Source organism: Blastomyces gilchristii, assembly GCF_000003855.2.
Source record: "Blastomyces gilchristii SLH14081 genomic scaffold supercont1.1, whole genome shotgun sequence".
Lineage (NCBI taxonomy): Eukaryota > Fungi > Ascomycota > Eurotiomycetes > Onygenales > Ajellomycetaceae > Blastomyces > Blastomyces gilchristii.
The window spans coordinates 6,846,131-6,860,347 of NW_003101682.1; the positions used below are offsets into that span (position 1 = coordinate 6,846,131).

Sequence of the window (14,217 nt, forward strand, 5' to 3'; positions counted from 1 at the left end):
TATGGATCCTGGAACCGGGTAGTAGCGCAGACGAGAGGCAGTATCGTGTTAAATGTCTTAAGATTCTCGAGTCCGATAGGTTGTTTATAGTCAAAGGGCGGTGGATAGTGTGATTTGAGAAATTGAGAGGCGATGACCACTCACTGCCCTCATTATTGAGTGAGAGTATCAGCGTAACGAAAAAGGAGTTTACCATACAAAAGATACTTATTGGACAATTCTACCCATAATCTGTGTAGATAGTTATTAGTAGTTAATGAGGATATGAAATCTAACGTATGTATATATATTTCACCAGATTATTTGACTTTTTATTTAGAAAAATTGAAAATCACACTAAAATTTAGTTAAAATATTAAGCTTGAAATATATTTTCTAAGTGTATGCATATACTCTTCTCCAATATCATTGTTATTCAAGTTGAATCGTTGAAAGATATTCATGTTTTCAACAAGTGCTTTTTGTATTGGTGAGCTCAAATGGGAGTACAAAATGCACCAGCTAGTGCCCGAACTCTGCAACTTTGTGACAGATCACTTCACACTAAACGCATTCTACACCAAGCTAATCCAATCACTAAGAACTACGCATCATGGTGGCTCTGGCTGGAGCGCCGGAAGCCTCATCTACGCGCTTATCCCAGGACAACAAAAATTGAAGGACACAGCCACCCGCTGATCAAGACAGCAGGCCAGAGACCATGAACCGTGAGAGCCGTGAACCGTTGCCTTGTCTGCATCTGCTGCAGTGCAGGATGCATGCCGCGCCAAATTCAGCTACAACCGGCTGGGTTTAGGCCATGGGGAACACGGGATTGAATAGCCGCGAGCATCGGTCAGAAATTAGTGTATGCAGGCGAGTCATTTCAGACATCAACGTGCATTATTTTTCGGAGCAGGCGTCACGGCCTATCATCGCACGAGCACACGGGGTGATGAGCCAGTCGGATATGGCGAAAAAGCCAAGAAGAAAAAAGCAAGGAAAAGAAAAGAATAAGAAAATGGAGAAAAAAAAAAAAAACAATCATGCAGAGCGCCGTTGAACGGAGAAATCCAGGGATGGATGGCGGGGACGATGCTGTATAAATTCTCTGGCTTATGTCCTTACCCGACGTCCCTCGTCTGCCCTTCTGTCAAATTGCTCTTTCTTTGACGGAAAAGAATCACAATAATTAATAATTAATTACCTTTTCAAAAGTTCATATCGAGACATCGCACCACTAGGCATTTTTCCAGCTCACCATGGCACACAGTCATCCAATTGCCGATCCGCGGGAGATTGAAGCTGAGGTACTATACATATCCCAATCATCAGCAAAAGCGTCGCTAAACTTATGACTTCCAAATGTCCCGTTAGGAAAATCCATCCGATACTGATTCGGCCTATGAAGGCTCGTGAGTGTTATGAAACTGCAGTCAGGTTGGCGTATATATGCACTGCTAACTCGACCTCTTGAAGACTTGGTGATGCCAGTTACACCACTTCAGTGACATCCAGTATCAGGAACTACAAGTACGTAGTCTATATGTTGGACACCTCATAACTACTGTTCTAAAAGCTAATTTTATTAGATATGAGGTTGGTGCATATTGCCTCGACTCATGAACACCAGAATACCCATGGGTCTACGAAAGTCTATGCCAGATATCGATCTTGTTATATCATACTTCAAAACCGGATCCTTGTAACCAGCGTTTGTCAATGACCTCGGACACGCCTCGAGAGAAATCTATACTAACTACACGATCTTTATACGTGACGTTTTAGAACGGGCGAAGATACCACGCATTTAAAGAAGGGGAATATATCCTGGTAAATATTTTCTGGTTGAAAATCCTCTGCCATTATCGTAACCTTCGCAACCAGGCTAATGAGAGGGGCCTCTCTGTAGCCAAATGATGAGCAAGAACAAGACCGCATGGACCTGAATCACCACATATATCGAACTCTTCTGGGTGGTGCACTCTACCTAGCCCCAGTGCCTGACAATGTTCGACGGGTTCTTGACCTAGGGACTGGCACAGGTGTTATTCCCTCTTTTTACCAATCCTATCCGGCAAACACAGTTTCCTTTAGTTGCGACTATCCCACTTTTTGAATGGCAGCTAACGACGGCGAGGTCGAATGTAGGTATATGGGCAATTGACTTTGCTGAGTATGTTTGACCCTGCCCACCGTTTCGTTTTAAACATCTACGCCGCTGTACCTATCTGTACCTATCTGATAGGAGCATAACAATAGTGGTCACCCGGTTGCAGAAGTTATCGGTTCGTATCCAAGTCCTGAGTGATAAAATGTGCTCTCAGTCTAATTCACACCGAAATATAGGAAATGACTTAAGCCCTATCCAGCCAACATGGTATATATTTCCCACAAGGATAATCTTGAATTCTGTCCTTCTGCCGATTGGTCTTTTCATTGCCTAATTGGAGCAACACACAGGACCCCACCGAACTGCAGGTTCGAAGTAGACGATTTCGAAGCTACATGGTCGTACGCGCAACCGTTCGACTTCATCCATGCCCGCGAGATGGAAGGTATGATCAAGGACCACGACAGGCTATTCCAACAAGCGCACAAATTTCTCAATCCGAACGGCTGGTTAGAAATGCAGAGTATCGAGGTTAACATTTTCGGCGACGAGACGCTCAAGAAAGCACAGGATCTTGTTCGATGGAGGAATCTGCTGATTGAGGCATCGGAAAAATTTGGAAAGTCTATGTCAACTGCGTCTACGTGGGAAGACCGGATGAATAAAGCTGGGTTCAAGAATGTTAAGGCTGAGGAACGTATTGTAAGTGGGATGACTAGACTTTATTCCCCCCCCCCCGCGCCCCCCGCGCCCCCCTCCCTTTCCCTCTCTGTTTCTGTTTCTTTTTCTCTTTTGGTTAACGAAAACAACAGTTACCTTTCAGCCCCTGGCCCAAAGACGAGAAGCTCAAGGAACTCGGTCGTTATCATCAACTACAAATCTTCCAAGCGCTTGGGGCGTATTCATACGCGCCTCTGATACGTGTCTTGGGCTGGAAGCCAGAGGAGGTTGAGATCCTTCTGGCGGGAGTCCGGAGGGATCTAAAGGATCGTAGCATCCATTTCTATACCAAGGTGCATTTTGTATATGGCCAGAAAGTCGTGGATTAGTTGAATAATGATTTGTTGATTGGATTGTGTGTTTCCTTTTATGTGTTGGGTCATGCATATGCAAGCCGCTTATTTCCAGCAATTGATAATTTGCCGAATTGAAGTAGCTTAATTATTTTGCTGTCCCCCGTCCTGACTTACATAGGTACTACGACGTTGGACGTGGGGAGATATTTTATTTCCTTTGCTTCCACCATTGACGGCCACCAACGCAATGACGTAATGATGTAATGATGCGATATGATGATAACCAGCATTCTACAATTCTACGGCTTGCAACATCTTTCCTTTTTTGTCCGCCCCTGTTTCCTAATGCCTATTACTTTCTGCTGTCTATTTATGTGGCTGTGTATGGAGTGGAGTACATATGTAACTACGTCTGTCGAGGTCCGCATATTCTATTTCTATTTCTATAGTAAACTTTGTCCACGATAATTAGTGTGTGCCTACATCCACCTATTCAACATAGGTCGTATTAACAAGTTTAGCATTTCCATATCCTGCCAGGTGAAGGACAATAATATGTGCATCCACAAAAAACCCTCATCAGCCAACTCTATACTCACGTGTGTATATGATAGCGCCTTTCATCCGATGAGAAGGAAAGCCAACTTGAAGTACGAAAATTGGATGGAATAATTAACCGGCTCGAATATGCAGCAATGCCACAAACTCGACATACGTCCTCTGTGCCGTGCCTAGATGTTCGGACCATTCTTGAAATATTCATGTATCATTTTATTCACCAATTATTTATTTTCCCCTTTCCATTTATCGTTAATTTCCACCTGCTATTCTTGGAGGTGTAGATGAAAAAGGGTTTAAAAAACGGCCGTTTGTAAATATCTATCTGACATTTGAGGGGAAGAGAAAGGGGTCGCTGTAAGGGGTCGCTGTAAGGGCAGTGGTTTGAAGCAAGAGTGCGTTGAGAATTTCATCTCATATGGTATGGTTGGTGGTGTTGGGGAACGTGCGAGAAGGACTTTTTGGTTCGTAGAGGCATTAGGGTAAGCGGATGAGTACCAAGAGGGCTTTCAGAAGATAAACAAAGGGGATAGAAATTTAGTGTAGGGGGAGCAGTTATTCATAATGCAGATTCTTCCATTCTCTCTTGAAAAGTATTGGTGTGTGATATGTTTTAGGGGGGGATTATATAGTTCGATTCAGGGGGTTGGCCGGGCTGTCACGAAATGCAAACTATAGTCGCGGGGAAAATGTGCGGAGCAAGAAAAAAATTCGAGCAACCAGTTGGGGTGGCTCTCCTCTCCCTATCGACTTTTTACAAGGTCGATAGTTAAGTGCGTTGAAAATTAGATCCGGCTCTCGAGCTTCGGATAATGGTCTTTACCACATCTTCGACCTCATCCCAATCTTGCGTGTTCACGCGTTGGATTTCAGTATTGAAATAGGTCTTGATATCCTGAAGCATCTGCCATTCTTCCTTACTAGCAACGAAGGACACGGCAACGCCAACGCGACCGAAGCGGCCGGTACGACCAATGCGGTGAAGATACGTCTGGGCATCAGCAATACGCTTAGTAGCTTTCGGAGCGTGGAGTTCAGGGATATCCTGTTTTTACGTTTTAGTATGATTGGTTGTGTATGTTGCTGAGAGGGAGAAAAGCAGGGCACCCGCTCTGGAAACATACATAGTTGATAACCATTGATACTGTCTGTACATCGATTCCTCGAGCCAGGACGTTCGTGGTAATGAGCACCTTGGCGTCGCCTTGGCGGAACTTGTCGATTATTTCGTCACGCTTTTGACCCTCAACACCACCAGTGAGGGACACAACGGTGTGGCCTTCAGCCACCATGCGTCGTTCAATTTCAGCTGCTGAAGCGCGCGTCTATATTCGGGGTTAGTATTCGGAAGAAGACGTGTACGGTATGGGGGAACATGTTACCTTTACGAAAATAATTGATGAGCCAATTGTAAGAAGGCCGTAGAATTTCACCAGAATATCAAATTTGTGCTCATCGGAGTCACAGTCGAGATAGAGCTGTTTGATACCTTCAACTGTCAACTCTTCATGCTTGAGTGTAATCTGATTTGCATTTGGCGCAAACTTGTTGGCGTAACGAACTACGTGATCGGGGAAAGTGGCTGAAAAGAGCACAACTTGAATGGTTTTTGGAAGTAGTCTGTATCCACGTTAGTCAAGAGAACACGACATATAAGAACGATCAGGAGTGCGGAAGCTCACCCCTTAACGCGGATACATTGATCTCCCAAACCCTGTTGGTCCAGCATGTTGTCTGCCTCGTCAAGTACGAGCACCTTTAAATGTTGGGTATTGAATAGCCGTTTACGGATAAGATCCATCACAGTTCCTGGAGTGCCCACCACAACAGGGGCTTCAACTCTTTGATTGCGACTTGACTCCATGGGCACAGCGGTAGCAACTTTTAACTTTTCCACATATGATCCCATAACTTGGATAACGCCCACAATCTGGCGAGCCAACTCACGACTGGGCGCAAGTACCAATGCTTGGGGTGCGAGCTCCATTTGCGGAGACAGATCTAGACGGGACAGGATATTCAGGACGAATGCGGCAGTTTTGCCTGTGCCGGACTGTGATTGACCAATCATGTTCGCTGGGGGATTATTCAGGAGAAGCGGAAGTGCCTTTTCTTGGATCTTGGAGGGGCGACGAAAGCTCATAGCATGTAGACCTTGGAGAACCGATGGATGTCTGTATTTTGCGGCAACAATAAGATCCGGAAATAGAGAGTGGATAGGGTGAAGGGGGGAGTAAAATAGCTTACAGCCCGAGTTCCTCAAAGCTTTTAATCGAGTATAAAGGATTATTTGGGTCCGCTTGCAAGTCGCTCAGTTTGACATTGACTGAGTAATCAGGCTCTTGTAGTTGAGATCCCCCAAAATCTGCAGAAGCTCCGTCTGTTTGGGCATCCGCAACCGGGGCATTTGTAGTCGCGGGGGTTTCTGGGGTGGTCCCTATGTCGCAAAGGTCAACAATGACGCAAAACGGAAAACAGGGAATGTTGCGACTGGATCTCTAGGTAAAAGATATAGGGAAGATTACCAGCAGCAGGCTCAGAAGGAGCAGCGGCATCTGTCTTGGGTTCTTCTCGGGAGATGCGGGCCTCAAGAGGCCCTCCGGAGGGGGTTTCTGACGCCATTCTCAGATTTGGAAAAAAGTCGATTAGGACTAAAATGAATCAATAATAAATAGCGACCGTAGATAAGACGCGAAAAACCGGAATAGAGGTCTAAGCGTAGAGGGTAGAGAACTTTGGTGGGTGCAGGTCAAGTTTGACGAGGGGTCTTGAGACGGATGGAGGGGCGGCGTAGTCCAGCGAGGGCTATGACGGTAAAGCTTTGGAAGGAAATAAGGGTGCAAATAAGGAGGGGTATATCAGCGTTGCTATGTCAAATCAAAATCTATGCTTATAACAACAGATGATGTGGCCTTCTTCACCGTCGTCGCTGGGCCAGGAAAATATTTTGTCGCAAGGTCAACAACAAGCTTTCCCAAGGTTGCTGCCTCGATATCGGGATGCTGCTGAGTCATCATCAGAAAGCCTACACGCTAGACCGTCTTTGTGCTAGTATATTGGCGGGCTTGGCAGTCTAAATTTTACTAGCGTAGAATGTCTGCTGCTTCCAGAAGGACACTAGTCCCAAATAAAACTAGTGTGGGCCGGGGAAGTGGCCGCAACTGTGGCTGAAGAGGGGCTGAGCGACTCGGCTCTGTGGGTTGGGGTTATGGTGGGATATGGATGTCGTATCTATCGCTGACACCAACGACAATAAACCCACCTAACCATTATTGATGAACAGTGGTGGTTTTTTCTATCCGATGCTTCTTCCTGTTATTCTACATTCCTTGATTTAGCCTACCGCCACGAGTCCTCCTTATACCCCACTCTAGAGCCTACATTTCCCCTTGATTGCATCTCCAACGAGAGCGCCCTGGCCACTCCGCAGCGCCGTGAATGGAGCTGGATAAGGACTAACCATGACGAATGTTGATACTGCTCCACAGTTTGGGTCTGAATTGAGGGTATATTCTCTGCGCTGGCGTCGTTGAAATAAGTCTAGAAGCTCACATAGCTGTTGTTAATTAAATTAGGATGCTTTCAAACCAGTCAACGCTTGGGTACGCCTCCCCTTCCCCGCATTCCGATGCATCTCCCTTCCCGCCCACGTTCCACTTATAGCAACCCCTTACAATCCCCGAAAGCTTTTCGTTCCAGGATATTAAATCAACGACGTGTAGGTCTCAAATGGTATTGCATGGCTCGAGGAGGTCCAGCAGTTCTATCGTGAACGGAGCGCTATCGAGAAAGAGTATGCTGCAAAACTTACCGGGTTATGTCGAAAATACCATGAGCGCAAATCCAAAAAGTCGAGTAGCTTGAGCGTGGGAGATACTCCAGCGTTGACTCCAGGCTCATTAGAATCTGCGTCATTGACAACCTGGACCACACAGCTCTCCGCTATTGAGGCGGAAGCGGCAGACCGCGATCGCTTCGGTTCAGACTTGGTCGTCCAGATCGCTGAACCTCTAAAGCAAGCTGCCGCACGGTTCGAGGAACTCCGAAAGAACCATGTTGAGTATTCGACCAGGCTGGAGAAGGAACGAGATGCGACATATAGCGATTTAAAGAAAGTAAAGGGTAAATATGACGGTGCTTGTCAAGAGGTAGAAAACCGACGGAAGAAAACAGAATCTTCCTTTGATCACGGGAAACAGAAGGCGCAAATGGCTTATCAACAGCAGACTCTTGAAATGAACAATGTGAAGGTATGATTTAACTCCCAAGCCGTCTGTGAGTGCATGCTAATTGATAATAGAATACGTATCTAATTTCTATAAACGTAGCGAATAAACTAAAAGAGAAATACTATTATGAATATATCCCGGAACTACTTAATGTATGGGAACTATCCCCACCCTTCGAATACCAATGAACAATCTTGAATAACCATTGTCACGATAGGGATTACAAGATCTCAATGAAACCCGAGTTTCGAAGTTGAATTCCATATGGACGCTGGCTGCCCAACTGGAAAAGGACACCCTGACCAGATGCGAGCAACATGTTTCCCATCTGCTGTCTGAAATTCCGCGTAACGAACCTAGATTGGATTCGACCATGTTTATTCGTCACAACATGACAAATTGGCAAGACCCTGCAGATGTGCAGTTTGAGCCGAGTCCTGTATGGCATGACGACGCCGCGATGATCACTGACGAGACTGCAAAGGTCTTCCTCCGAAATATACTCGTGAAAAGCAAAGCCCAGGCCAAAGAACTAAAGGTAGAAGCAGATAAGAAGAGGAGAGAGGTTGAGAATGCAAAGAAGATACGGCAAAGCATTCGCGATGGCAGGGATAAGAGGGATGAGGCGGAGGTCGTTCGGGCGATATTTGCCATGCAAGAAGACCTTCACCTTCTGGACCGTAAACGATTAACAGCAGAAGTTGAAACTTCAACTATAACATCTGTTGTCGGCGACTTATCCTTTGGAGCTGAGAACCACAACTTCCGATCACAAACATTTAAGATTCCCACCAATTGTGATCTGTGTGGGGAGAGAATCTGGGGGCTATCGGCAAAGGGGTTCGACTGTCGGGATTGTGGGTACACCTGTCACAGCAAATGCGAAATGAAGGTCCCAGCGGAATGCCCTGGTGAGCAGACTAAGGAAGAGAAGAAGAAACTGAAAATAGAAAGACAAGAAGCAGCCAGCTCAGCACCTTCAATTGATGTCCCCGCACCGACAAATGGTGCTTCGGAGCTGCCTGCACTGAGCCGCCGAGATACTATGAATTCGCTAAGCTCAGGATACGCCGCTAGCGGAGCGCGCTCTGCATCCGTAATCTCAACCCCACAGGTGGCCGAAGGGCCAACGGAACTTCCAGCATCTGCTCCAGCAACAACCACGAAGCCGGCTACAGCACCCCGAAGGAACCGAATTGTTGCTCCCCCACCCGCACAATACATCAGTGCCCCCCCTCCTCCGGCCAACGAAGGAGACGCGGATGGGGGCGGAGGCCGCAGCCGTGGCTTATCCATAAAATCAAGCGAAGCGAGAGGCAAAATGTTATACCCATACGAGGCCAATGGCGAGGATGAGATTACAGTTGAAGGCGGCCGTGAGGTTACAATTGTTGAACCAGATGGTAATGTTTTCTCCCCGTGACGATTCCAACTCCTTCCCCCCTCAAAACCATACAACAACCTCTAACAGAGTTAAAAATATAGACGGGTCTGGCTGGATGCGCGTTCGGGCGGGCGCCCTCACCGGCCTCGTCCCAGCCTCCTACGTTGAAGGCATCTCCACCCCATCACCAGCCTTCTCACCACGACCCAGCCTCGCTGACCGTCCTGGATCCACCTATTCAACCTCGAGCGCGTCTCTGGCGAGCAGCGTTGCGGCCAAACGGCGCGGTCCGGCGGTGGCGCCGAAGCGCGGAGCTAAGAAGCTGCAATATGTGGTTGCGCTGTATGACTATGAAGCGCGCAGTGATGCGGAGTGGAGCATGGCGGAGGGGGATAGGTTTGTGCTTGTCAATCGGGATAGTGGCAATGGGTGGTCTGATGTTGAGAAAGGCGGGCAGACGAAGAGCGTACCTGCGAATTATATTGAGGAGGTGTAAGGGCGAGTTAACTATTTTATATTTTTTCGAGTGGGAGGATTTGGTTGAAAGGGTTGATGGGTTTGCTGTTGGGATGAACTAAACTTTTGCGGAATGGTGTGAGTTTTCTATTTTTTTGTCATCTTATCATCTTACCCTTCATATCATTTAGCTTACTTGCGGATGTTTATATTATACGTTTCTTCTTTTGGTCTCACGCATTTTAGAGCAACATTCAAGATGTATTTTACGAAGGCAGTTCAGATGTCGTCCCCAACCACCCCATCGAATGCTGATTCCTCCTATGGCAGTGGTTTGTCGTATGGAAAATTCTAAGAAGCTAGCAACCCTTTTCCTACCCCCTTTTTTTTTCTTTTTTTCTTTTTTTCTTTTTTTCTTTTTTTTTTTTTTTTTTTTTTTTTTCTTTTTTTTTTTTTTGACGCATTTTGTAGTTACTTTGTCAGTGGCATAGGGCTATTTGCGAGTACCCAGGCAGTTTCCTTTTCTTTTCTGCTCTTCTTTGTTCTGCTTCAACCCCCTTATTCTTAGTAGCTAAAGTCATAATAGGAGTTAGCCCTGTGTCTTGCTTGCCACTAGAAATCCGTATCGTCTCATGTTTATAACCACACATATCCAATAATTATCCGCGAAGGTAGAGGGCCATCTGCAAAAAGAAAAAGAAAGGGGCTCGAATAAATACAAAAAACTCTGATCTGGAAAAAAAAAAAAAAAAAAAAAAAAAAAAAGAACAGAAAATATCAAAAGTAAAAGCTCGGGAAACAGGCCGCACAACAGGGTGTGTGTGTGGCCAGTAGCCACGTAAGTGCCGGGCGATAGGGCCACGATTTCTCCCGCGGCGTCAGTGGCTGGTTGCAGCTGTTTCGGCGACGAAGATCGAGACGATCGTTGGACCGGGTGGCGTCACGCTAGGGCAAAGCACCCTGGATAGTGAATAGTGGAAACTATACACCTGTCGAAATTCCTGGAAGTGTGTGGTTCTATATATATGGCTGTAGAAGTTGTCTCTTGCTTTGATATTTTTGCACAGGCTACATACAGTGTTTTATTCATATATGGATCTTTAATATTATTATGAATTACACATATCACCTGCAAAGCGCATGTCTAGTTTGCCGGTGATTCAGCAGTACAGCAGAGTTACATATACTTCTACATGCTTTGAAGCAGATATGAAATGATAAATGAAATATTCTTTGAGACAGAGAGATAGATTAATGACGTCTGCTAATATCTCTATTTCTCTCTTCTTATAATTAAGGGAATGTGATTATATATAGAAAAAGAGAGATCTTATATTTTATTTTTTTATCTGTTTTGAAGATTACTCTGTATATGATTAGAGATGATAAGAAGTGTGTGTATATATATAGAATACTGTTCAGTCTGAGAATTTAATATCTTGAAATAAGTGAGAGTTTTATCTATCTCATCATTGTTTCTGTAGTGAAAAATTATTTAATATTATTTAATATAAGATATTATCGTATATGCTTCACAGTCTGAATATTACATATATAGTGATATTTCTGAGTTTTCATGAAATGTTTCAAAGAGGCTGAGATATTCTATAAAGTAATCTTTTCTATCTGTATTTATATTAGTGCTATATATATATAGATGAGTAGAGAGAACAGATTTATTTATTTCAATCTGCAGTCTTTTTGATCAGATAGTCAGCTTCTCTCATTTATCTTCAATTCTGCTGTGTATGAGAGTATTCAGTGAATGAAAATCTCTATTCTCTTCTCTTGAAGTCTGTTTGTTAGAGAGCTGACTGCTGATTGGTAGTTGGTGTAGATGTGGAGGCGGAGATAACTAGATGTCATAGATGGATCTTGGAGTGGAGTTGGTAGTGGAGAATTGAGTTCCCGCTGAAGTTTCCAGCACCGCACCAGGGGTTCGGTTAAGGAATCCAGAGAACTCCTCGGGGGAGATAGTGATCTCTCTCTTCCAAAACAAGCCCTAGCTTTGACCAAACCTTTGGGGCCGTCTTAGGGCGGCTTCATGTCCAGCTAGGCCCTGTAAGGCCCTGTAAGGCCCTGTAGCCTGCAGAGAAGGCTAATGCTAAGCTCGCTGTAAACCCAACAGCAGATATCCCATATTCACAAGCCAATGAAACTGATATCCCGTCCCAAATTGGCTTTCAATGGCCTTCAAAAACCCAGTCCCTGGAGCAAGTCAGCCCAATGAGCTGCTGATAACTATGTGGGATTACGCAACCAACTTTGCGTGCTGCCCTGCTTCCCTTCAGTTTCACTTTCGCTGGCCAGCTTTTGAGCGTCACTGTCTTGCTCTCTCATCATCCATCCTCCTTTCCTTCTCCTTTCCTTCTCCTTTCTCTCTCTCTCTCTCTCTCTTTCTCTGTCATTCCTTCGTTGTTCTATTCAATCGTTCGTAAGAGAGGTCTATACCCGTCGTTCTTTCCGGTGTAGCCTTTTGTTCCATTTCGATATTATTCCGATTCGTTCGTTGATATACAAGTTTTACTTAAAACATCTTCCGTCTCTCATTAGGACATTTGTTAATATAATCGCGGAGAAGGAAAAGAAAAACCTGCTCATTGACAGCTATCACAACGGATTACGCACACTTGATCCCCTCTCTCCAATATGAAAGCCACAGCCGTGTCTGCGTTGGCGGCAGCCATTTTCGGGGCATCGTCTGCTCTCGCTGGTGTGGCCAGCAATGTCCAGGCCAGAGAGAGCAAAATCACTCCTGTCACAGTCAAGGGGAATGGTAATGTTTCGAACCACACCACCTTTGGCATGGCCAGGACCTAATACCCAAGATGGGGCGGTATACTGACTGTGCTTTTTTTGTTCGATAGCATTCTGGCAGGGAAACAGGCGTTTTTATATACGCGGAGTGTAAGTCACCTAGATAAATACCCTTTGTTTTATATCGATTTTGTTTCCATTTCATCTCTGTCCCTGGTTAGTAAAACATTGAAATACATTCTAATCTGATATCTTGCTTTATATAGCGATTATCAACCAGTTAGTCCAGACTAAACGGACCCTTGAACCCCCAGTATCTAAAGCAAGGATTGTGTTTGCTGAAATTATTTCACAGGGAGGAGCTTCCAAGGTCAAGGATCCCATCGCTGATCCTGAGGTATGCAAACGAGACATCGCCAAATTCAAGGAGCTGGGCCTGAACACTATCCGCATTTACACTGTCGACAACAGCAAGGACCACGACGAGTGCATGCAGGCTCTGGCTGATGCCGGCATCTACCTTGTCCTCGATGTCAACACTCCTAAGTATTCTATTAACCGCATGGGTAGATCCTTCCCTGCCCCTGGCCTGAACCCGAACATAGTTGTATTTTTCTGACATATCCAATAGAACCCGAGATTTCCTACAATGACGTATACCTCCAGAACGTCTTTGCTACCGTCGCAATGTTCGCGAAATATGACAACACTCTAGTATGTTAAAGCAGCAACGGAGCTTGAGTTCTGCCAGCTTGCTAATGGCTGACTACAGGCTTTCTTCTCCGGAAACGAGGTTATCAACGATGGGCCTACCTCTAAAACCGCCCCTTACGTCAAAGCAGTCACTCGTGATATTCGCCAATTTATCCGTAAGCAGGGCTTGAGAGAAGTCCCTGTTGGCTACTCTGCGGTATGGATGACGTAGAAGTTATGATATAGAGCGGAACGGTGCTCCCAGTGCTAACTATGCATTTCACTTCTGAACAGGCTGATGTCGACTCCAACCGTCTCCAGATGGCGCAGTACATGAACTGCGGTCCTGATGACGAGCGCAGCGATTTCTTTGCTTTCAACGATTACTCCTGGTGTGACCCATCCACCTTCGAGAAGGCCGGCTGGGACAAAAAAGTCGAGCTGTTCTCCGGGTATGGACTGCCCCTTTTCCTCTCGGAGTACGGCTGTAACACGAACACACGCGAGTGGAACGAAGTGAAGGCTCTGTACTCCGAGAAAATGACCAGCGTCTACTCTGGTGGTCTCGCCTATGAATATTCCCAGGAGCCCAATAACTATGGTTTGGTTGAACTTAAGGACGGCAAGGTTAAGACTCGCAAAGACTTCGACACGCTGAAGAAAGCCTTTCGCTGCCGCCAAGAACCCAGCCGGTGACGGTGGATATAATGAGGCCGGTGGAGCCAGCCCATGCCCCAAGAAGAACGCTCCCAGCTGGGATGTTGATGGTGATAAACTGCCTGCCATCCCTGAGCCGGCAAAGGTATATGTCATGAAAGGCGCTGGAAAAGGTCCTGGCCTAGGCGGTTCTGGTAGCCAAAACGCTGGCACCGGATCATCTGGCTCGGCTGAACCAGGTTCTGGTGCTGTAGACGGCAAGACTGGCAAAGGGGGTTCCGGGGGGCAAGGAAACGGTGCTGTTGGCTTACACCCCGGATATGCCGTCGTGTCGATGTCGATGGTCACTGCGGCTTTCTTCCTGATGAACTAGTC

The 14,217-nt window shown here is 45.9% G+C and overlaps 5 protein-coding genes across 5 annotated transcripts; 4 read left to right on the forward strand and 1 right to left on the reverse strand.

Annotated features, from left to right (window-relative positions):
- Nucleotides 1-492: 492 nt before the first annotated feature.
- Nucleotides 493-678, forward strand: BDBG_16185 (uncharacterized protein; the record flags this gene model as incomplete). The annotated part of the gene is made up of 1 exon (XM_031724187.1): nucleotides 493-678. The coding sequence occupies one exon, from the start codon at nucleotides 493-495 to the stop codon at nucleotides 676-678; it is 186 nt and encodes a 61-aa protein (XP_031575985.1).
- A 563-nt stretch (nucleotides 679-1,241) lies between these two features.
- On the forward strand, nucleotides 1,242-3,141 carry BDBG_00731 (TAM domain methyltransferase; the record flags this gene model as incomplete). Its single annotated transcript, XM_031720007.1, has 11 exons — nucleotides 1,242-1,289; nucleotides 1,357-1,394; nucleotides 1,459-1,512; nucleotides 1,572-1,578; nucleotides 1,768-1,812; nucleotides 1,892-2,024; nucleotides 2,131-2,155; nucleotides 2,242-2,267; nucleotides 2,329-2,359; nucleotides 2,443-2,794; nucleotides 2,905-3,141. 11 exons carry the CDS (start codon nucleotides 1,242-1,244, stop codon nucleotides 3,139-3,141), a joined length of 996 nt encoding a protein of 331 aa, XP_031575986.1.
- A 322-nt stretch (nucleotides 3,142-3,463) lies between these two features.
- On the reverse strand, nucleotides 3,464-6,610 carry BDBG_00732 (ATP-dependent RNA helicase DBP5). The gene is made up of 6 exons (XM_002629440.2): nucleotides 6,192-6,610; nucleotides 5,914-6,103; nucleotides 5,349-5,840; nucleotides 5,049-5,286; nucleotides 4,791-4,991; nucleotides 3,464-4,711 (listed from the first exon to the last, which is right to left on the reverse strand). Exons 1-6 carry the CDS (start codon nucleotides 6,286-6,288, stop codon nucleotides 4,436-4,438), a joined length of 1,494 nt encoding a protein of 497 aa, XP_002629486.1. The 5' UTR covers nucleotides 6,289-6,610; the 3' UTR covers nucleotides 3,464-4,435.
- A 223-nt stretch (nucleotides 6,611-6,833) lies between these two features.
- On the forward strand, nucleotides 6,834-10,474 carry BDBG_00733 (actin polymerization protein Bzz1). Its single transcript, XM_002629441.2, has 6 exons — nucleotides 6,834-7,172; nucleotides 7,242-7,268; nucleotides 7,389-7,916; nucleotides 7,967-8,047; nucleotides 8,113-9,298; nucleotides 9,381-10,474. Exons 1-6 carry the CDS (start codon nucleotides 7,128-7,130, stop codon nucleotides 9,773-9,775), a joined length of 2,262 nt encoding a protein of 753 aa, XP_002629487.1. The 5' UTR covers nucleotides 6,834-7,127; the 3' UTR covers nucleotides 9,776-10,474.
- Nucleotides 10,475-12,384: 1,910 nt separating this feature from the next.
- On the forward strand, nucleotides 12,385-14,215 carry BDBG_00734 (glycolipid-anchored surface protein 5; the record flags this gene model as incomplete). The annotated part of the gene is made up of 8 exons (XM_031720008.1): nucleotides 12,385-12,511; nucleotides 12,603-12,642; nucleotides 12,759-12,771; nucleotides 12,848-13,058; nucleotides 13,124-13,206; nucleotides 13,265-13,402; nucleotides 13,480-13,786; nucleotides 13,875-14,215. The coding sequence occupies 8 exons, from the start codon at nucleotides 12,385-12,387 to the stop codon at nucleotides 14,213-14,215; spliced, it is 1,260 nt and encodes a 419-aa protein (XP_031575987.1).
- Nucleotides 14,216-14,217: the final 2 nt, after the last annotated feature.

Excerpts from the sequence above, each read along its gene's own strand:
- BDBG_00732 (XM_002629440.2), bottom strand. The coding sequence starts at position 6,288 with ATGGCGTCAGAAACCCCCTCCGGAGGGCCTCTTGAGGCCCGCATCTCC. Across the intron at positions 4,992-5,048 it reads CATCAATTATTTTCGTAAAG|ACGCGCGCTTCAGCAGCTGA; the intron begins GTAACATGTTCC and ends CCCCGAATATAG. Across the intron at positions 4,712-4,790 it reads TATCAATGGTTATCAACTAT|GATATCCCTGAACTCCACGC; the intron begins GTATGTTTCCAG and ends ACGTAAAAACAG.
- BDBG_00733 (XM_002629441.2), top strand. The coding sequence starts at position 7,128 with ATGACGAATGTTGATACTGCTCCACAGTTTGGGTCTGAATTGAGG. Across the intron at positions 8,048-8,112 it reads ATATCCCGGAACTACTTAAT|GGATTACAAGATCTCAATGA; the intron begins GTATGGGAACTA and ends TTGTCACGATAG. Across the intron at positions 9,299-9,380 it reads TACAATTGTTGAACCAGATG|ACGGGTCTGGCTGGATGCGC; the intron begins GTAATGTTTTCT and ends TTAAAAATATAG.